The sequence below is a fragment of the Pteropus medius genome, unplaced genomic scaffold, assembly GCF_902729225.1.
Source record: "Pteropus medius unplaced genomic scaffold, Ma_sr-lr_union100, whole genome shotgun sequence".
In the NCBI taxonomy this organism is placed as follows: domain Eukaryota; kingdom Metazoa; phylum Chordata; class Mammalia; order Chiroptera; family Pteropodidae; genus Pteropus; species Pteropus medius.
In genome coordinates, this window is record NW_024346061.1 from 769,258 (window position 1) to 791,314 (window position 22,057).

At 40.7% G+C, this 22,057-nt stretch overlaps 1 protein-coding gene across 2 annotated transcripts in view; it reads right to left on the reverse strand.

The window, feature by feature from the left end:
* SHROOM4 (shroom family member 4) overlaps positions 1-22,057 on the reverse strand; it is a 226,763-nt gene that overhangs the window by 20,021 nt on the left and 184,685 nt on the right. For both annotated transcript variants that reach the window (XM_039874874.1, XM_039874875.1), the window contains 3 exons: positions 20,931-21,065; positions 16,158-18,627; positions 10,779-10,840 (listed from right to left, as the gene is read on the reverse strand). In XM_039874874.1, the coding sequence (XP_039730808.1) occupies positions 10,779-10,840; positions 16,158-18,627; positions 20,931-21,065 (2,667 nt within the window). The remainder of the gene's footprint in view (positions 1-10,778; positions 10,841-16,157; positions 18,628-20,930; positions 21,066-22,057) is intronic.

Genomic DNA, 22,057 nt, shown 5'->3' on the forward strand with positions numbered 1-22,057 from the left:
GGAGACTAAAAAATCTCCTCCTACTTCCTCCTCAGCCCTTTTGAAGTTTTCTTGTTTGGAAATTTTATTTTTAAACTCCCCACAATAGCTTGGCATTCCAGGATCTCAGCAGCAACAGTACACAGGTCCAGCCCCTCTCCCCTTTCCCTTTCCTCAACAGCCAAAAGATAAGACTACTCCAAGAGAAACAGCCACTCCCAGGTTATTGCTAAAGGAAATATTTGCAAGATCCAGGACGTGAAACACAAGGAGGCTATGCAGGGAGGGGAAAAGGGCTCAGAGAGCTTGCTGTCACCACCCTTCTTTGCCTCTAATCCACAGAACTTGAAGTAAGGAATAATTAGTCTGGCAAAAACAAATGCAAGTAGCAGGACTCACCCAGAGGCTTTTACAGCCCCTAGGAGGCTGGTGCAAAATGTTCTTTGAAGAAATCAGACAAGTCCCTGCTTTATTGGCGATGTCCTTGGTGAAGCTTAGCTCTCTCTTTCCAATGACCCCAATGTGGAATTTCCAAAAAGGTCTTCCCATTAGTCCTCTGGACCCTACATAGTGTCATACTCATGGTGATAAGGGATGGTAATGATCACTCCTGTTTACTGAGATTCCGTCATGTGTTGGGCACAGGGCTGCACACTTAACAGACTTGATCTCATTAAACCCTTGAGGCAATCTTCTGGTATGAGCATTTTCTTCTTCAATATAGAAATGAGGCTCAGAAAGGTTAAATAACTGAGGGAATACAATGAGAGTAAGTAGCCAGGAGAAGTTACAACTAAGATCCACAGGACTCCAATGACCATGCTTTTTCCAGCACAATATGCTGGCTCTCCAGTGGTCTCATAACCTTCTCAAGAGTTTTAATAAAAGACATTTTAGGAGTACATAACACGTTACCAAGGGGCCAGGAAGATTTGATGCCCTCAATAACAATTTAGCTGAGGATCAGGCTGGCCAAGATTATTAAGGCCTTATTCTCTAATATCCAGTGTTTTGAAACTTGAGTATGCATTAGAATCACTTGGAGGACTTATTAAAACAGGTTGCTAATATGGAAAATAGTATGGAGGTTTCTCAAAAACTAAGAATTGATCTACCATATGATCCAGCAATCCCTCTACTAGGTATTTACCCAAAGACTTGAAAAATTTATCCGAAAAGATATATGCACACCGATGTTCAGTGCAGCATTATTCATGGTGGTCAGGACATGGAAGTTACTGAAGTGTCTTATGATAGATGATTGGATAAAGAAGATGTGGTACATATATACAATGGCATATTACTCAGCCATAAGAAGAGATGAAATACTGACATTTGTAACAACATAGATGGACCTCGAGATAATCATGCTAAGCGAAATAAGTCAGACAGAAATGGTGAAAACCACATGATAACACTTATATGTGGGATAGAAATCTAAAAGCAACAAACAAACAGAGACTCATGGACATGGACAATAGACTAGTGGTTACCAGAGGGTAGGGGAGGAGGGAGAAGGTAGATGGGAGTAAAAGGGGTCAAATATGTGGTGATAGAAATCTAACTATGGGTGGTGAATACACATGCAACATATATATGACTTACTGTTGAATTGTACAGTTGGAACTTACTGGATTTTCTTAATCAATGTCACCATAATAAAATAAGCAAACAAATAAATAAATAAAACATAGGTTGTGGGTCCTACCCCCAGAATTCCTGATTTAGTAGGTCTGAGACAGAGTAGGGGAATTTTTACTAGTAATATTTTCCCAGATAATGACAGTCCTGCAGGTCTGGGATCATACTTTGAGAGTCATTGCTCTAATCAGTCATTGTTTACCAGGTTCTCAACTTACTAGGGTGTCTTAAGAGGTATAAAGCCATTAAAAAACTTCTCAAAACAAAATGCATTTTAATTAACTATATATATATACCACCCATGTGACAAGCAGGATAAAGATTTACAAAATAAAAACAATAGGCATACTGGAGTTCTAAAAAGCTTTGGGAATCCTGATGCTATTTAAGAAAATTTGGTGTCCTACCATAGTTAAACAATGGACAGGCCTGAGGGAAAGAGAGCAAATTTTATCTATTTGAATCCTCATGTGTACCAGACAATGTACTGAATTTCAAAGACCCAGAATACAATGAAATAGATTTAATACCAAAGTTATAAAGAATATGATTCTATCTCAGAAAGTTTAAAAGGCATTCTGGGTGCTTAATTATGAATGAATTATTAGTATAGAGTAGTTCTTTGACATGCATGTATTAAACATTTGAGGTTTTAACCCTTTGAGAGTAACCCTAAAGTTTGATGAAATGTAGTAAATGCTTATTGTGCAAAGGGTATGGATTTTATTTGCAAGGCATCACAATACAGGTTTGTAGGGCAAGTCACCCAGCAAAGGAGGGGGGCTAGTCAATTTCTTGGCACTTCCATCTCAATGTGGTTTGATGGGTCTCTATTTGTTGTCGAGGTATACATGTGAAGTAACCACAGTAGAGGGAAAATGTGCTTCTTTGGGAATAATGGCACCAAAATGCAAACTATCTGCAAACTAGTACTGGTGATGGAAATTAAGAGAAATGGAAAAGTCTTAAGAAAGTTATGTTTCTGAGCCAGATAAAATGTTTATTGGTGGTGGTACATACTATGTTGTAGTGGTGATGACAAATTTGGAGACACACTCACAAAGGTCTGGTGATGGACCTCCTCAGAAATGTCAAAGATCTCACAGATTTAGATAAGCAGAAGTGCTGGTTGATGGAGAATTCTAGCAAACCAAATTCTAGTTAACAGTGAGATCAAGCTTGTCTGGTAAGTAACACTGTTAGACGAAGAGGAGAAAGAGAGCCAGCCCTAGGCTGAGAATTGAAAAACCTGAGTAGTAGTCTAGTTTTGTCATATGCTTACTATATAATCTCAGAAGTAATGTGCTCTGGCGTCAGATGTTTGTTTGATCTGGGATAAGTAATTTTAATCTGTGAGTAAGTTTCTTCATTTGTAAAAATGGGTCCATAAATGGTAACTATCTCATGAGATCATGATAAATAATAAATGAAATAATTCATGTGAAATGCTTATAATATAGTACCTGACACATAACAAACACTTAATAAATGTTAGTTATTATACTTTTTGTTGTTGCCGTTAATAATAGTATAACACTTTTCCTGAGTCTCAGCTCCATTCTCAGTCAAATGGGAACAATAAGACTTAACTACACAAGGGTTGTTGTGAGGATTAACTATGGTCATGTACATAAAATATCTTATACATTCTAAAGTTCTGGGCAAAGTAGAAAATGGAAAGGATCACAGGAGGCAATCATAGGTACAGAAAACCAAAAGAGATAATCCAGAAAATACTTTCTTTTGGCTTTTAAATACATTATACTCATGTGGCTTTTTCTTCCAGCATATCTACTCATTAATTTTTTCCCTCTTGCTAATATTAAAATGTGTTTGCATTCTCTGCATGCAAACTAAATAACAGTGGAGGAAGACGACCAAGAGCGTAACTACATGGAATTAAAATTCGTTGCAGGCTTCCAGGCAAAGAGAGTGGCTCAAGAATATACACTTGATTTTCCCACCTACACTCATCGTTCCTGTTGTGACAGAAATGACATAAGAAATGTTAAAATGTGTATGTGAGGGGTGGGGAGGAGTGGAAACTCCATCAGGATTTCTCCTCTTAAATGTCATCTCTGCCATTGACCTTTCCTAGGCCTTCTCATCTTCCTTGAGATCATATACTGTGATCTCCCTCCTCCATCTTCAGTATCAGTACTCCTTCCCTTTCCGTTGACCTCTCCTTTCTGTTCTTAAACTTAAACCCAAATCCTAACCAACCCTTGATTTAAGCCAGTGGTTCTCATATTTAGCTTTTCAAATCAGAATTACCTAGAAGACATGTTAAAACACAGATTGCTGGGCTACTTCCCAGTTTCAGATTCAGTAGGTCTGAGAGGGGCCCAGGAATTTGCATTTTAAACCAGTTATCAGGCGATACTGAGGTTGCTGGTCCTAGGGTCTCATTTTGAGAACCACTAACTTAAATCTTATTGCCCCATTTAACTACCACCTAATTTTCTCCTTCCTTTTCCTAGCCAACTTCTTTTAAAACATTTTTAATATTAAAACGTCTTTTTAAAAATTTTTCTTTTAAAATAGTTTTTTTTCAAATCACACAGTAATACTAACACATAATTAATGTATTAAAATTAATGAAAGAAAACACTGAAACACTCCTACATTGCTGGTAGAAATGTAAAATGGTACAGCCGCTTAGGAAAACAGTTAAGCAGTTCCTCAATAAGTTAATAGAATTATCATATGGTCCAGAAATTCCACTACTAAGTATATTCCTAAGAGAACAGAAAGCATATGTCCACACAGAAACTTGTACCTGAATGGTCATAGCAGCATTATTCACAATAGCTAGAAAGTAGAAACAACCCAAATGTCTGCTAATGGATGAATGGATAAATAAAATGTGGCATATCTTTACAGTGGAATATTATTTGGCAAGAAGAAAGAATGTAATACTGATACATGCTGCAACACGATGAACTGCTAAAGCATGCTTAGTAAAAGAAGGCAGACCTAAAAGCCCACATATTGTATGATTCTATTTATATGAAATATACAAAATAGGCAAATCCATAGAGACAGAAAGTAAATTTGTGGTTGCTTGAAATTGAGGATGGGAATGAGGAATGACTGCAAATTGACACAAGGAATTTTGGGAGATGAACATGTCTAAAAATTGGATTGTGGTGATGATTGTACCACATTGTGAATTTACCAAAATTCATTGAATTATACACTTAAAACAGGTGAATTTATGATGTGTAAAGCTGTGTGCATTTCTTCTCCATGCATCTCCCTTACAGATAATCATGCCATCTACTTTCTATGCCTGCCATTTTGCTAAGCTTACTTTCTTGAAGGTCACTTATGATTCTAAACCGTCAAAGCCAGTAGTGGTCTTCTCCTTATCCTCTGTGTTAGTGTACTGGCATACTTCCTCTACCACTCTAGTTGCTTGCCCCTTCAGTTTCCTTTGCTTGTTCTTCGTCCTCACCCTAGCCCCTTGCTGGGTGGTCAACAAGCTTCCTCCAAAGAAGCCACTTGTCTCCCTCACTAACTTTAAATTCAACACATCCCAACTCAAACTTATTATCTCCACCAAACCAGCTCCCCTTCTCACCTGCCCTAGCTATGTCAATAACTTTCTCCAAGTCACTGGGCATCAGATTTATTTTTGACTGATCTCCTTTCTTTCCCAAATTCCAATCACCAAGTTCTTTCTACTTTTCCCTCAAAAGGTGTCACATATTTATGATCAAATAATCTGAACAGAACACATGAGAAGCAATGCAAATATTAAGTAAACACATAAAAAATTCCAACTAGAATAATTAAAGCAAATTAAAAGTATAATAGATACCATTTACAACTATTGCATTAGAAAAAGAAAATTTTCCATGATCGCAAGATTTTGGGCAAACTGATATTCTCATAAATTGCTAATAGTAGTGAAAAACACCTCCTAGGAAAGCAGTTTGGTGAAATCTATCCAGAACAATAAGAATGTTCATATTCTTTCAACTAGTAATCCCAACTCTAGATAATGAGATAGTTCAATGAGATAGTTTTAATGAGATAGTTCAAAATAAGAAAACATGTATAGCTACAAAATTTTTTTGCATCATTACTTTATAGCAAGAAATTAGAAACAATCTAATTACCCAATAATTTGGGAATGATTAAGCAAAATAGAGCACATTAAGCTAGTAAAATATTATGTAGTCATTAAAATTTATAACTACTGAGGAAGTTTGTATAGCTACATGAAAAATTATTTACCAAGTATTGCTTAGTGAGGGAAAAAAAAGGAGCAGGACACACAAAATCAAATCTACATAGTTATTATAACCTTGCCTCTCTCCCCCCAAAAAATCTCTATACTTATAGATAAAAGCCGGCAAGGAAATGAAAATCAGGGTGTTAGGGTAGTAGGAATAAAGGTACTTTTTCTTTTGTTTCTAATTTCCTGTAGTATTGTTTTCATAATAAATAAACATTTTCCCCCAAATATAACACATTTATCTATCCCTTCTACTTCATTCCTATTGCACCCCCATCTTCCCAATCCAGGGCTGCTCTCTTTCATGCCTGGATCACTGCCCATAATTGGTTTCTCTTTAACCCATTTAGGCTACAAATGCTGCCAAGTTACCAAAGGGCTACATTTACCATATCACTTACCCAACTGATAATCTTCAATTGCTTTCATGTTTGTGGTCTTATATAGATTTCAAGGCCTACCTATCCTTGCCCAATACTTTGCTATTTGCCTTTCTCTACTGTTACTGTTGCTGCTCTTCTCTTTCCTCTTCCTCCTTCTCCTCCTCATTATCAACTAACATTTAATGAGGATTTACGGTGCCAGGTTGTGTTCTAAATGCTTTACATATATTAATTCATTTAATCTTTACAACAATCACATGACTTTTACCCCACTTTACAAGTAAGGAAACTGGGCAGGGATAGAAGGAGAGAGTCAAGGGGCTGACTTGCCAAGTTAACACAGCTGGAGTATAGAAGAATCTAGATTTGAATTCAAGCCAACTGACTCCAAGGCCAGAATCCTTAACATGCAGGGCTTATTCCTCCAACACACCCTGTTTCGTCCTCTGGGCCTTTCTTCCCAGAGGAAAGGGTAAGTTCCAACCTACAGTTTTCTTACCCTCCAATGAACTTAAATAAGGCATAATAATACTGATTGTGTATTGGGCCCTTGCCACATGCCAGAAGTTTCTTGTTTAAATCATGTATTTAACACTTTTCAACTTATAGCAACTTGCCAGAGTAAGCAAAAGCTGGATTTAAATCTTGGTTTGTCCTTTTAGTAGCTGTGAGACCTTGAGTAAATTACTTAGTTTTTCTGAACCTCATATGTATTATCTGAGTCAATGGTCGTCAAAATGTGATCCCAGGACCAGCTGCATCAGTATTACCTGGGGAGCTTGTTAGAAACACACATGTAGAGCTCCACTGCACATTTACTGAATCATACTCTCTGGGGGTGGGATCTATGGTCTAACGAGACTTTCACATGTTTCTAATGCACACTCAAGTTTGAGAACCATCACTCTAATTATAAAAATACCTGCCTGACAGAGTTTTGGAGAAGATAAAACATATCTGTAACTTAGCTTATGGCATGTAGGTTATTTTGCAAATGGTAATTTATTACTACTTCTACTTAACTGTGTGTGGGTTAGCCTTTCTTGCTCAAGCTGTGGGTTGGCAGGCATTATGTTTCCTGATACTCTCTAATAATTCCGTGCTTGCCTAGAAAGAGGCAGTATATACACTAGGTTTTGAATAAAATCTTCTTACTTCCCTGGCTGATTAGTAAGGGAATCATTTTTGTAGAAGCACTGTAAGGTAGTACAGCAGGTCCTTGAATAATATCACTTTGTCCAATGGCATCTTGTTAAGACACTGATGAGGAAAAAAAAATAATTCCAAGCCAGAGCACTGTGTGAAGTTTTCATATTCACCCCATGACTGCATGAGTTTTTCTCCAGAGACTCTGGTTTCTTCTCACATCCCAAAGATGTGCACGTGAGATGAATTGGCATATCTACATTGTCCCAGTCTGAGGGTGTGTGTGTGCCTATGGTAGAAGAGTGTCCTGTCCAGGTTGGATTCCCTCCTTGCACCTGAGCTGCCAGGAGGGGATCTGGCCATCCACGACCCTGACCTGGAATAGTGGGCTGGAAAAATTTATCTTACTTGTTTTTATTCATCTTTCTTAAATGTACATATAGCTGACATTTATTTCAATGTTTAATATTAGAAGTGTTTTGGATCTTTATTTAGAAATTCAGTGATGGTTTTGTTACCAGAAATATGCTGTAGGAACTTAACTCTTGTTTATATCAATTAGCCTACAGTAAAATTGGTTTCCTTACATGTCATTTTGCTCACATTTGCAGTTTCCAAGAATCTATTGATAATGTTAAGTGAGGACTTACTGTGGGGTGTCTCTTAAGTTAGACTGCCTGGATCTGGTCAACTTACTAACTTTGGGACTTTAGGCAAATTAATTTATCTGTATGTGCTTCAGTTTCTTCTCCTGGACAAATGGGGAGATTAATAGTACCTATCTTTTAAGGTTATGGTGATAAATAAGTGTAAAGTGCTTTGAATGGTGCCTAGAATACAACACTCTCAAGAAATGTTAGTTAGCATTATTATTTTTGTGTTATTTCACCCATTCAGTGGTGGAGGCTCTGTTTCTTCATTTGGCAAGCAAATGACAAATATCCTTGAGCAACTGCTCTGTGCTAGGCACAGAGAGTAAGTCTCTGACCAAGATGTGGGCTCCTCTCTCAAAGGTCTCAGTCTAATGTGGGAAACTCAGCAGGCTTACTAGACTGAAACAATTTCTCCACGGACATGGTACAAACCAGTTTATAGTAAGCAATCAAGACCAGCCATAGAATCCCATAGTATCCCCATCCAGGTTAGATTCCTGAGCCATGATGCTGAGTGATCCATTTGAAGGGTTTCCTTTAGGAATCTATATTGAAGCAATTATAATGGGAAAAGCATAAACTTTGGGGCCAGATAAATCTGGACTGAATCCTGGCTCCATCACTTATACTAGATGTGTGACCTCTGGTAAGTTATATAACCTCTCTAGACTTCATCTATAAAATAGGTAGTAAAAATGACTGTTATGGAGAATAAATGAGATTATGGGTGTAAAAAGATCCTGCCCAGTGATTGATACTTAGTAGATGATCAATAAATGTTGGATTCCTTCCTTTTTCCATTGCCAACCAGAAAACTAATAGGTTTTCCAGACATTGGAATCAAAAGAAAGCCAAAAGTATTCCTGACTACATCAGCAAATCACAGGAACAATGTAGACCTCAAGGAAGAGCCCTGGACTCTTCAAAGGTCAGGACACTCAGATTCTAGTCCTCTCCCTTGGCATCTCCTCCCTAGGTGCCCCTGCAAAGGTACAGCTAAGAGTCTTCTTCCCTGTCCCTCCTTCATTCCTGGAGTTTGAATTAAAGAATCAATATAATTTAGAGGCCTCTTGTATAATTTGGCCTGAAGAAGAACTGACTGAAAAGAGTATATCAAGGACAACTCATATCTATCAGAATGGCAATCATCAATAAATCAACAAACAACAAGTGTTGGTGAGGATGTGGAGAAAAGGGAACCCTCATGCACTGTTGGCAGGATTGCAAATGTTACAGCCACTATGGAAAACAGTTTGGAGTTTCTTCAAAAATTAAAAATAGAACTACCTTATGACCCAGCAATTACATTTCTGAGTATCCAAAATACTAATTTGAAAAGATATATGCACCCCTATGTTCACTGTAGTACTTTTTACAATAGCCAAGATATAGAAGTAACCTAAGTGCCCATCAATAGACAATTGGTTAAAGAAGACATGGTACATTTATACAATGAAATATTACTCAGCCATAAAAAAGAATGAAACCTTACCATTTGCAACAAAATGGATGGATACAGAGGGTATTATTCTAAGTGAAATAAGCCAGAGAAAGATAAATACCATGTGATTTCACTTATATGTGGAATCGAAAGAACAAAATGAATGAACAAACAAAAGGAAAACAGTCTCATAGATACAGAGAACAAACTGTTGATTTAGGAGTTGGGACAACTGGGGGGATGGGGAGTTGGGTGAAAAAGGGGAAGGGATTAAGAAGTGAAATTGGTAGTCATGAAATAGTTGGAGATGTGAAGTATAGCATAGGGAACAGAGTCAATATTATTATAGTAACCACCTTTAGTGCCAAGTGAGTACTAGACTAATCGGGGGGATCATTCTGTAAATTATATGAATGTCTAAGCACTGTGCTGTATACCTGAAACTAATATAAAATAATATTGAATGTCAACTGTAATTGAAAAATAAAAATTAAAAAAGGAGTATATCAAGGAATTTCACAATCTCCAGCCAGGCTGATGTAGAGCAACCCAGAGAAGGTAACTGTCACTCCTTATGGTCACCTATGGTAGGTGGGCTAATCTCTGGGGAACATACTGGGTGCCACATTTCCCACATTACAGGAGCAGACTCTCCATTCTGGACATTTTTTTTCCTTAAGGGCTTTGCCCAAGCAACTATTTTCCCTCTAGCCGAAGCCATATATCCCATTTGTAAAAATGTCCCTGCCTTCTTTCAGGAATTTTAACCTATTGTTAGCATGATCTGCCCTTGGACTTTTAATGAGAGGACCTTAAGTTCTCAACAAGCCCTATAAAAAGTAAAGGTGGCAGAACCCAAGAAACGAGTACCTTCAGCAACTCCGAAGCAAAGGCACAGCAGTAGTTGGGCAATCTTACCTCCTCTCCATCCCCTCCAACTGCCCAATCACTACTGGAAAGGCAGTTATAATTTATGACTTATTATCTATGTTTCAGCAAGGTCTGGTACCACATGTCTTTGGGCCTGGGAAGGCCTGCCTCAGGCCTCTGAGATGATTGGCACATCATCCCACAACACTGCCTGACTACTACTTTCAAAATGTCTTAGCGATCAGTTGTGTCTGTAGCCCAGCTGCCTACGGGCAGGCTGGATGACATCTGTGGCATCAAACCCTTGGTATAGACACCAGACTAGGTTCCTCAAAGAAAATTGAGCAAACAGGAGACCTTACCAATTTTCATAGAAGCCTCACAGGTACCATCTCAACTTAACTCCCTGAATGGTCACTTACCTCTCTGACTGGCTGGTCTTCCTTTTTCCTGTTATTGGTTTCCATTTGTCCCCAGGAAATTCCTGCAAAGCAAAATTCTGATAAGTTAGGGAGCTCTGAGCAGCCGGGTATCTAGATGGCCTCAAAAATGTGAAGAGGTCAGGAACCTGCCCCTAGCCGCTCCCCTCGCCACCAGCTTGTTCTTTCTACTCTCCCATGCTGGCTACAGAAATATGTACTTGGTGGGCTGCCTTTCTGTCAGGAGGCCTGCTGAGCTGCTGGGGGGCATGCAGAGACTAAGAGAGCATTCAGTTGACCTGAACAGTGTCATCTAGAAACTCCGTGTTTCCCTTTCCTCCACTCCCCTCCCAAACCACGTTAAAAACCGGTTTAGCATGTTTGTTCTTTGCTCTTGTTTGTTCTACTTGGTTAACCTGCTCTTTCCTCTTGACTCTTCCAACATACAAAGCATCTTCTTAGAAGCCCTGGCTCATGAAGGGCCTTTGAGGCCTAAAGCTCCTGCTGTTGCAGCTCTCTTCCAGAGTGAGGCAGATGGAGATTGCGCATGCCAGCACACTGCTGTACTGCAAGGGCCCTTCCTCTTCTCAGGGGCTCAGGTGGGCTTATTTCTGGGGAACCACAGTGCTGAGTGCCATCTTCCCCACATTATAGGAATAGACTCTTCACCCTGGGCATTGTTTCCTAAAGGACTTTCTCCAAGCAACTCTTTTCCCTCTTGCCAAGGCCATGCGTGCCATTTGTAAAAATGTCCCTACCCCCTATTCTTGCTCCAAACCTAATGCAAATTTGCCTTTGACATTCTCCCTGATTTTGCATTCAGTACCCTCTATCTAGTGACTCAGAGCTTAGCCCAATAGGTATGCACAGTTGTCCCTAAACCTCACTGATCTTCCAAATTCCTTTTTCTCCACTTCTATTACTGGTCTCATTTAAGTTTTATTACCTTTGCCTCAATGAAAAAAATTTATTCCCTTTTGGAGGTAAAATACCTGGTGTCAGTCATACTGGCTAAGATCCTTAATGGCTGTGTTATTTGAGGAAAGTTTTGTCACCTCTCTGAACCTCAGATTCCTATCTGGCAAATAACGACTATACTATCTAGCTTTGCTGAGTTACAAAATGGGATATGTATAGAGAATGCCTAGCACAGTGCTCAGCACATAGGAGGCTCTGGATGTGAGTAACCATGAAAAGGATGAGGTTATGAGATTAGGGCAGTCCCTACATGTACCTGTCATGTTAGAGCAGCTCTAACTACTTGTTAGACTTCAGACTCTGCCTTGATGCCCTGTGAGATGTCTCTGGCCTCAAAGACATATTACTTGTTCAGCCACAGTGGGAGCCAGGATTTCCTGTCCATGCCCTGTCTAGCCCTATGGGAAGTGCTCGGTAAATAGCAGTGGCCAAACCAAACAAAGTCCTGTCCCAACTCCCAACCTTATTCTCAGATCCCCAGTATCACATTACTAGTTTTTCCCCATGAGCCACTTAGGTTACTGTAAATTGTCTGCACCCTTTGAACCAAAGAGGCAGTTACCCAATGACTTATTGCTGATGGGGGTTGACTCTGATGGGAACTTGCTGCTCCAATGGAAGGTATACTTCTAGAAGACATCCTCCTATACTGGAGAGTGCCTGGGCTTTGCAACCAGCTTATGGAGAGACAACATAGCACAATTAGTATCTTGGTCCTGAAGTTAGACTACATAGATTCAAATCCTACACTTGCCCTTCACTAGCTATGTGACCTCAGGCAAACCACCCAATTTCTCCTTATCTCATTCTCCCCAGCTACTTAATCGTGTGATCATGATAATAATATTACCTATTTCTTGATTGCTTTGAGGACAGCACAAGTTGATACATGTAAAAGACCTAGAACAATGCCTGGTACACAGTAGACACTCAAATGTTATAGTTGTTCAAATCCTGGCTTTGCCACTTGATAGATGTATGACCCTTCTGAACCTCAGCTACCTCAGCTCTAAAATGGGATCCTATTATAACTTATCTCATACAATTGTTAAATGAAATAATCTGATAATATATGGAAAACTAACTGGCATTAAGTATTAGGGATGTAAATGTGTACTGATTTTAGTTCTCTTAACAGCACTAAACAGGAGTCAATTAGTTCTCCAAAATTTTCCAGGAGCCATAAAGAGAAGGATCTCAGCCCTACTTCAGACAGCTACCATGACAACTACCTTAGTCATATGAGCTGGGGTATCCTAATCCATGCTGCAAGTTTTCCTCATGTCTGGGGATGGGGCAGGGGGGTTGTTCAGGTGGCAGGGATAAGAATAGGCATGAAGTGGCTCCTAGATGGCAATCCACATGTCTGAAAGCCTATTGTCTATACATACCTGCTTAGCTAGTTTAACAGGCATTAGGAACCCAATGTGTCCCTCCCTCAGGAGAGGCATGGTACAGGCATAGACATACCTGCATTGCTGCTGCCAGTTGATGCAACCTGCAAATTTCACCTCCTTCCATTACAAAGTTACTGGCCCTGGGCTGATATTTCTGCAGCCATCATTTCCTTATCCTTCTGCCTCCAACCCCCAACTTCAGTCCCCTTTCTCTATTGTCTACTTGCAGGTCCTCCTTTCAGCAAACAGTTTCTCAAGCTAAGCCAATCTCTCTCCTTATTTTAAGAGATAATAACTCACTTATAAGATGATTACTATCTGGCAGTCACTGTTCTAAGTACCTTACACATTATATCATTTAATTCTCACAACCAACTTATGAAATAGGTACTATTATTACCACCTATTTTTTCTTTTTTAATGGGAGAGCTTGAGAATTTGAACTTAGGTTGTCTGGTTCCTGCATCAATGCCCTTAAACCATGATTTTATATTTCCTCTCCTCTTTTTTTTTCAACATTTTATTGTGGATATTTTCAAGCATGCAGAAAAGTTGAACAAGTTTACAATTAACACCCAGATATTCACTACCTATATCATACAATTAATATTTTACTATATTTGCCTTATCACATATCTCTATTCACTCCTCTATCTATCCTCCAATCTATCTTAAATTCTTGATGCATTTCAAAGTAAATTACAAATGACTTTATCCTCATAAACTTGAAAACTTAAATAAAATGGACAAATCCCTTAAAAGGCTAACTACCAAAGCTCACTGAAGAAGAGATAACTGAAATGACCCTATATATAGTAAAGAAATTGAAATTGAATTTGTAGTTAAAAATCTTTCCACAAAGAAAACTTCAAGTCCAGATGGCTTCAATGATTAATTACAAGATTTAAAGAAGAAATACCAATTCTATGCAAACTCTTCCTGAGAATGGATTAGGAAAGAATACCTCCCAGCTCATTTGGTAAGGGTAGCACCTGGATATAAAAACCACACAAGGACATGACAAGAAAACTACAGACTAAAATCCTTGATAAACACAGATACAAAAATCCATAACAAACTATGAGCAAATCAAATCTAGTAACATACAAAAAGGATAATATATCATGACAAAGTGGTCACAACAATGGTAGGTTGATTCTTATTTCAAAAAAATCAATCAGTGTAATTCACCATAACAATAGACTAAAAGAGAAAAAAATATGTGATCATCTCAATAGATACAGAAAAAGCATTTGAAAAAAATTAAGCATCCACTCCTGATAAAAGCTCTCATCAAACTACGAATAAAAGGAAACTTCCTCAACCTGGTAGCTAACATCAGACTTAATAGTGAAAGACTGGGAACAGAGCAACAATATCTGCTTTCAGCATTTCTATTAAATATTGTATTGGAGGTCCTAGACAGTGCAATAATGCCCTCCTCTACCTTAGAAAAAGCAAACAGAGCGAGTGGAAAGAAAGATATAAAATTATTTCCATTTTCAGATGACATGATTGTCAATGTAGAAAACCTTTTAAAATCTATCAGAAAGCTACTAGAACCAATAAGTGAGTTTGGCAAGGTTGCAGGATACAAGGCCAATATATAAAATTAAATTGTATTTCCATATAATAGTAACAAAGAATTTTTAACTTGACATTAAGAAAACAATACTATTTATAATAGCATAAAGTCATAAAATCATAGGGATAAACAACAAAATATGTGCAGCATTCGTATGCTGAAAATTATAAAATAAGTTAGAACACCAACAGACTTCAAAATCTTCAGCATACATATCATTCAAGTTCCATATTTGTTTATAATATTTTAAGGCAAAATTCACTCTAGTGAAATGCACAAATATTAGGTGTATGTTCATTAAATTCTGACGAATGTATATACCTGTGTAACTCAACTCTTATCAAGATATAGAACACCATCATCACCCAACAAAGTTCCTTCATGCCCTTTCACAGTCAATCCTGTGCCACCTCCCAAAATATTGAATTATTTTTCCATAGAGTAACTGTTTTAGAACTGTGTATAAAAAGAACAGTAGAGTATGTACTCATTTGTGTAAGGCTTCTTTCACCCCTAAGATTCCTTGTTTCAATGAACATATGTTGAACAATTTCATATACCAAATTATTCAGAGTATCTGTCTATGCAACAGTTTAACACAGGAACTAACTTCTGGTTTAAGTGCACCACCCAAAAGGTGGCACTAGGGAAGCCATGGGGAAGGCATCTGGCAGTGAGCTGGTAAGGACATCGGAGAGCCTCCCAGAAATATCCTGGAGGATGGCAGTGGCTTGTGTTAGGGTGGTAAGTCATAACCAGGGTATAGCAATATCCAGTCTAAACCTGGGTCTCTGACAGAAAGAGACTGCAGAAGAGGGGGAAGGATTTGTTTTTTAGAAAACCAGAGATGTCAGGTCTCTGAAAGCAAAGCCCAGGGGACCACTTGCAAATTGTGGAGCTCCAAATAGTTTTAAAGCAGGAAATGGAAGGGAATACATGCTGTTTTGTATCAGGTACTGGGCCTGACATTCTGTATACACAATCTCATTTGATCTTCACAAATGATCCATGAGGCAGCCATTATTTTCCTCTACTTCAGAGTTGAGATAATAAGACTTTATTTAGTACTGACCATTTTGTGAAGTAAAGATTCATGTTTCCCTTTAAAAATCATATAACAGTAAATTTTGGTGGCCAAATGACTTGCTTAAGGTCACTTGGATACCAATTATACAGTTAGGCTACAAATCCCAGTTCTGTACATTTTGTAAAGCAAAATTTATTTTATTCTAACTCTAAAGATAAGATAACTGCAATTTTGGTGGCTGAGTTTCCTGCCTCAGATTAATAAACTACCATCTGGTGGAGCCAGGACTATACAGTTTTAAGGAATTATAATTGTTATGCTACCAAAAGATTTGCTTCATTTTCTCCTCACAAAGAGAATAATGAAGCTCACCCATCCAAGAACCAAGTCCTCACCTGCACTGTCAGCTTCCTGGGTTTCCAAGCATTGCCAGGTGCCAAGGTGCTGTCTTCGAGGGTACTATGCTGGGGATTGTGATAGCAAGGTGAACACCGAATACATTGGTGGTGGTGGCATCGGCAATTGTAGCAGTTTGGCATCATATTTCTCTTTCTCAAAGCAGGGCAGACTTCTCCAGAACAATAAATGCAAGGGTCATGTACTGCAGCTCCCTGTACACTACAGGAGTAAGTGCAGGTCCTGTGATAATCAAAATCACCACAGTGCAGTGGCTTACAACACATGGATTGTTCTAGACCTTTGCTTGCAAAACATTCTGAGTAAGTAGGAGTTTCTGACTGAAGGAGTGACATAGAATGATATGATTGATCTGTGGCATGATATGATTCGTCCATGGGATGGCTCCTCAATTCCCTATAGCTAGAGCTAATTGGCTGGAAGCTTTGGTCTACAGGTTTTGGTCTTTGGGTAAAAGTCTTGTTACTATGAGTGATTAAACCTGGCAGATGGGATGTAGATAGAGATTTGCTACTCTCTTCAAAGAACTTTCTTCTGTCTGCAAAGGGCAAGAGGATGGCTTCATTCCCAGCTTGAGCAGTAGAAGCCTTCAATTCCTTGTTATCTCCTGGGTTAGAAGGGCTTTCCATGGCTAGTGCCACATGTGGCTGCAGGTAGTGCTCTGGAGACAACCTCCAATGTCCTCCACGGACTCCATGGTGAACATTTGTTTTCTCAGAGTCTGAGGAGGATGGGTCAGATGTGTTCCACCAGGTGTTTAAATCCAAAGAGGGCAGTCTAGGCCTCTGGCCAGGGCTTATTTCTCCCTCCAAGCCTGTCCTAGATTCATGGCTCTCAGGGGCTTGGCTGAGGCACTCTGAAGATGTAGCCCTAAGCATCATGCTCTTGTTGAAGAGCTTGTCTCTGGGGCTAGGTGGTTTTTTATTTGAAGGTAGAAGAGATGAGTTAGAGGCAGGAAGTAGAGGACTTTCTAGGGGCTCCTCAGTCTCTCCCACTGGCTCCTTACTGTCACATAGTTGTGATAAGGGACTCTTGCTTTTCTGGAGCTGGGCCTTCCTCCTCTGAATTTCATTACGCAGGTTGGTAGCAAAACGCTCACTCTTCCGCCGGTTTTGAATTGAGCGACCCCGGGTCCCTCCATTTCGCCTACCAGCCACCTGGCCACAGTCCTTGGGCTCATTGTCCCCTTCTTCAGTTGTCTCTGTGGTGTCAACTACTTTAGTGGTTGAAGAACAGTCCCTGGATTGTTGAACGAGCAAGCCGGAGGCAGAGGGCTGCTGGCTGGCCAGTTCACTGCCTGCTCTGCTTGCTCTGTTAGGGTCCTGGAAAACTCTTTCTGGAGGGTGTCCATCAGCTTCTCCATGGGGGGATCTGCATGGGCTCTGGTGTCCCAAACACAAAGGTCTATCATCTACTGGCCTGGTCTTTTTCTCTTTACTGGGCTGGTCCTGGGTTCCTCCTACAGGGGGACATGGACTTTTCTTCCCTGTGTAGCCGCTATGTAAAGGGGACAGAGTCCACTCATGTCTATCCTGCCCAGTTGGGAGATCCATCCCCTTGTGACCCTTAGTATCAAGGTTCACTTGCTGCAAGTGGGATGCCAGCAGCTGTTCAGGAGCACTATGACGATGGCCTGTGGGTCCTGTGAGGTGCCAAGGGCTGCTAAAAGGAGAAGCCTTAGCTAGGTCTGCTGAAGCCTTGTTGAGTGGGCTGGAATTTATGCTGGAGGCTTTGTCATATGATTTTTGGAATCCAATAGCTTTGGCTGAGGCCTCCATCAATAGATGCTCAGAACCCCGTTGGCTGGATTCAAGATGTTGGCTGAGCTCACAGTTCTGATGGCCTTCATTTCTCACTTGGTTTTGCCTGCTGAGGCAGCAAAACCTGTTAGGGTTTCTTGGGGATAGTGTATTCTCTAAGCTCAGTTTTTCTTGTTGTAAGACATCCACAGGTTCAGAAGCCCTGCGCTTCTCTCTATTGAGGAGCTGGGATCTGGAGGCCTGAAGACTGTCTCGCCTTACTGGAGGTTGTGGTGGACCCTTGTAAGCCTTGGCAGGCCCTGAGTGGTGGACCTCCTGTGGGCAGGATAACATCTGGGAGCTAAGAGTCAGGTGGCCACCGTTGGTGCGCTGGCTACTTCCTGAGGTCTCAGCCATATTAGACCTGCCATTAGGGGCTTTAGTTGACCCTGGGCCTTGCATGATACAGTCTGCAGAGGCTGGCTCCTCTGGCTTGAGGGAAAGGGCACAGTCAGAGGCATTTGAGCTGGCCGAGAAGGAGCTATAGGCTGAGTCACGCTGGTTGGGGTACATGTTCTGGTCATTGGGCAAGAGGTGACCCTCATAGGTGGCTTGGCCTGGTTGCTCCAGGCTCTCCATGCTGCCAATGGAGCTGCTTTTCTCAGTGCTGCAGTGCCGAGAGAGTGGACACCACTGCACACACACGTCACTGCAAGACACAGGGCACACTGATTAGTTAGCCAGGTTACCAGATCCCTTTCCCACTGTGGCCAGCTCTGTCATGAGAGAAAGCAAGGCAATCCAGAGTCACCCATAACCACAAATTAGAGAAAGATAAGGCAAAAAAAGGAAGAAAGGGAAATAGGGAAAGAGATGGACACTGGGGCACCACAGTGACATGGTAAAATGGGAGACAAAATGGCATATGGAAGAAGGATGGGATGAGATCCCAAAGACTAAAAGTATGAGGACTCCATTAGGGGCTATATTCTATTTATCTGCCATCAGCGAGTCTACAATTGCATCTGGTCTCTTGCTGACCCCAGGGGAGTCAGCATGCGGCTCTCTGCCAGGAGAGACAATCACAGACTATTAGCATTAGAGAGGGGCCTTAAAGGGCTGATTGAATTATAGTCAGCCCATTTCGTAAATCAATGGTTTTTGAATTTGAATGTGCACCAGAAATCTCTTGGAGAACTTGTCAAAACACAGGTTACTGGCCTCATTCCCAGAGTTTTATGTCTGTGTGAATTCTGATAATTTTTACTTCTAACAAGTTGCTGGGTAATACTGGTGCTGTTGGTTCAGGGACCACAATTTTTAGAAATACTGGTGTAAAGCAAGCACTGCAAAGAAAGTAACTTTGAGGAGGTAATTTTTTCAAGATTGCCCAGTTCTAGGTCATGACTCAGATAGAGATGGAATTTAGGCGTCCCCTATCCTTTTCTTGATAATAGTAATGCTGACCATTTACCAAGGACCTACGATATGCCAGACACTTTAGAGTATCTCATTTCAAACCTAAGGGGAAAAATTATTATCTCCACTTTACAACTGAGAAAACTAAAGCTTTGAGAGGTCAAGTAAACTGACAACTTCACAAAGCTGCTGAAAAAGCAGAGCTGGAATTTGAACCCAGGCCTCTGTAAGTCTAATGTCTTAGCTCTTCTGCTGTACCATCTGTTAAATGGGAATAATAGTAATATCTGCATCAGAGGGTTGCTTTGTGGGTGAAATCAGATAATAATAGTAAAGCTCTTGTTACAGCTCAGGCACCTAGATGTTCAAAACATGGTAGGTGCTGCTCTCTTGATTGTTGTTTCCATTGATATTGTTATCAGAATCCTCTCTACTAGTAGTATTGATTCTAGAATTGTCCTTGCCCACCCATGCCACCCTCATCCCCTATGGTAAAGCCAAACTGGGGAGACCAAGGAAGAGACTAAGATTAGAAACAATCTTGAATTTTAAGTACCACTTCCAACGCACAAAGCCAAACTGAGCCAAGTCATGCGAGTAACTCCCTATGACTAGAAACCCAGAGGTTGCAGGCTGCTCTCAGAAAAGCCACAGTTCAGAAAGCCAGAGCTGAGCAGTGGCAGGAGCCCATGAGACTCTCAGGTCAGTCTCCCCTAATTCTTGCTCCCTACACTGGCCCTTTGCCACTCTACTCACTTTACCTCTGGGATGGGAATCCATCGATTCCTTATTGGCAAAGGGAGCTGCTATCCATCCCACCACCCTTCTTGCTGAAAACAACTACACCTCAACTCCAGCAGGAGCCAAGCTCAAATGTGTTTCTGTGCATTCTTCCAGAACAAAATTGCCTCTGCCTCTGTCCTGAGCCCCTGGCTTCCAATGCCAAATAAAGTCACACACTGGGGACAAACTCAACTCTTAGCTTCCCTGGGCCTCAACAGAAATCCCTTCTTGGAGGTAAGATCTTGCTGTGGAAGGAAAAAGACAGCAAAGCTTGCTGAAAAAGTTGTGTGCCTCTTCTGGGCAGCTGTTTCAACAATAGACAATATCACACTCCCTGCACTGAGAGATCTTCACTGCAAGTAGACCCTGTTATTCAAGAAGCTCCCATTCTGAAGGCTTTGGCTCTGTGACAGAGCTAATGATCACTGGATGAGATTGCCAGTGAGTCAGTGTAGACAGAGAAAAGGACCAGAACTGAGCCCTGGGACCCCTCCTATATTAAGAGACCACGGGGATGAGGAGAAACCATAGAAAGAGACCACAAAGGAGCAGCCAGTGAAATGGGATGAAAAGCAGGAGAAGGTGGTGTCCTGCAAGCCAAGTGAGGTAACTATTTCAAGGAAACATTTTCCAGAGAGAATGAGACTGGCCCAAAGTCACAGAGACTAAGCAGTAGACTAGGACTAGAATCTAGGTACTCTGGACTCCCACTCTATTTTTGGTTATAGCACTCTGGGTTCTATAGCATCCAACAGAGACTAGAACAGAGGAGAAGGAGTGACCATGTTGACAGGAGGGTTCCAGACTCACCTTGTGTTGCAACCAGAATGCCAGGACAAACTAAAGGCTTCAGAAGGGACATGCATGGTGGTAGCCACTTCAGGGCATCCTTCTAGCAGCTTGGCCACATGCCATGAGTGTGGCCTACTGACAGGGGCGTTTCTCCTACAACAAGAAAGGGACAGGAAGTCAGCTTAGGGAACCAGAGCTGAAATCACTTCCCAGGCAGCTTCCGCCCCCACCCCCTCTTTCCCTTAAATGAAGTAGAACATCTTTCAAGGAGCTGGTATGGGAATCTTAGTGGCCCTCCCCAGCTCCCAGAACTCAAGTCTCCTTCATACCAAGGTCAATCCCTAGGGATACAAAATGTTAGCTTTACACAGCTGTTTTGTTCACAGGTGTATCCCTAGCATGTACAGCAGTGCCAGACACACAATAGATGTTCAGTAAATACTTGCGGAATAAATAGGTGCTATTGACCAATGAACAGAGAGCCTACCTTAAATTGTCTTTGAGAAAAAAATAAATCCGACCAATCTTCCCACTTTTCTCTAAGAAAATAGTAAGCAAGTGATTGAGAAGTTTGAACAAGTCAATACTGGGCTGTAAATTCTCCGGTCTTCACTTACTCATTTGATAAGCATTCGTTAGATGTTTACTGTGTACCATCTATGTGTAGCTCTGGGGATACAGAGATGAATCAAACATAGCCTTGCCCTTGAGAGCTTACAGATTAGTGAGACAGAGCTAAGTCAAATAAAGTACAGTAAAGGCCTTGAGAGAGCAAAGGATAAAATGGTCACAGAGGAGAGACACCTAAGACTGTAGGGAAAATGATGGCAAGGAGCCTCAACTCTTGCCAGGCAAAAGAGAACAACATGGTAAATAGTGCAGTACTAGGCTGACAGAGGAAACTGCTGCTCAGCAAGGCAGGGATGAATAAAGGGGAACAGGTCTGAGGCCCAAGCCCTGGATGCAACCACAGAGTCTGTCTGGTGCTGGAGGCTAAAGCCAGGACCAATCCCTATCCTCTGGTATATTTCACATGAATAGATGCCTCCCTTAGATGTGGGGAAGAATAGTATGAAGAAGAGCATATGTGGGGCATAGGTAGCACCAGAAGATGAAGAAAAGATTTATAAGAAAGAGAATAAGAA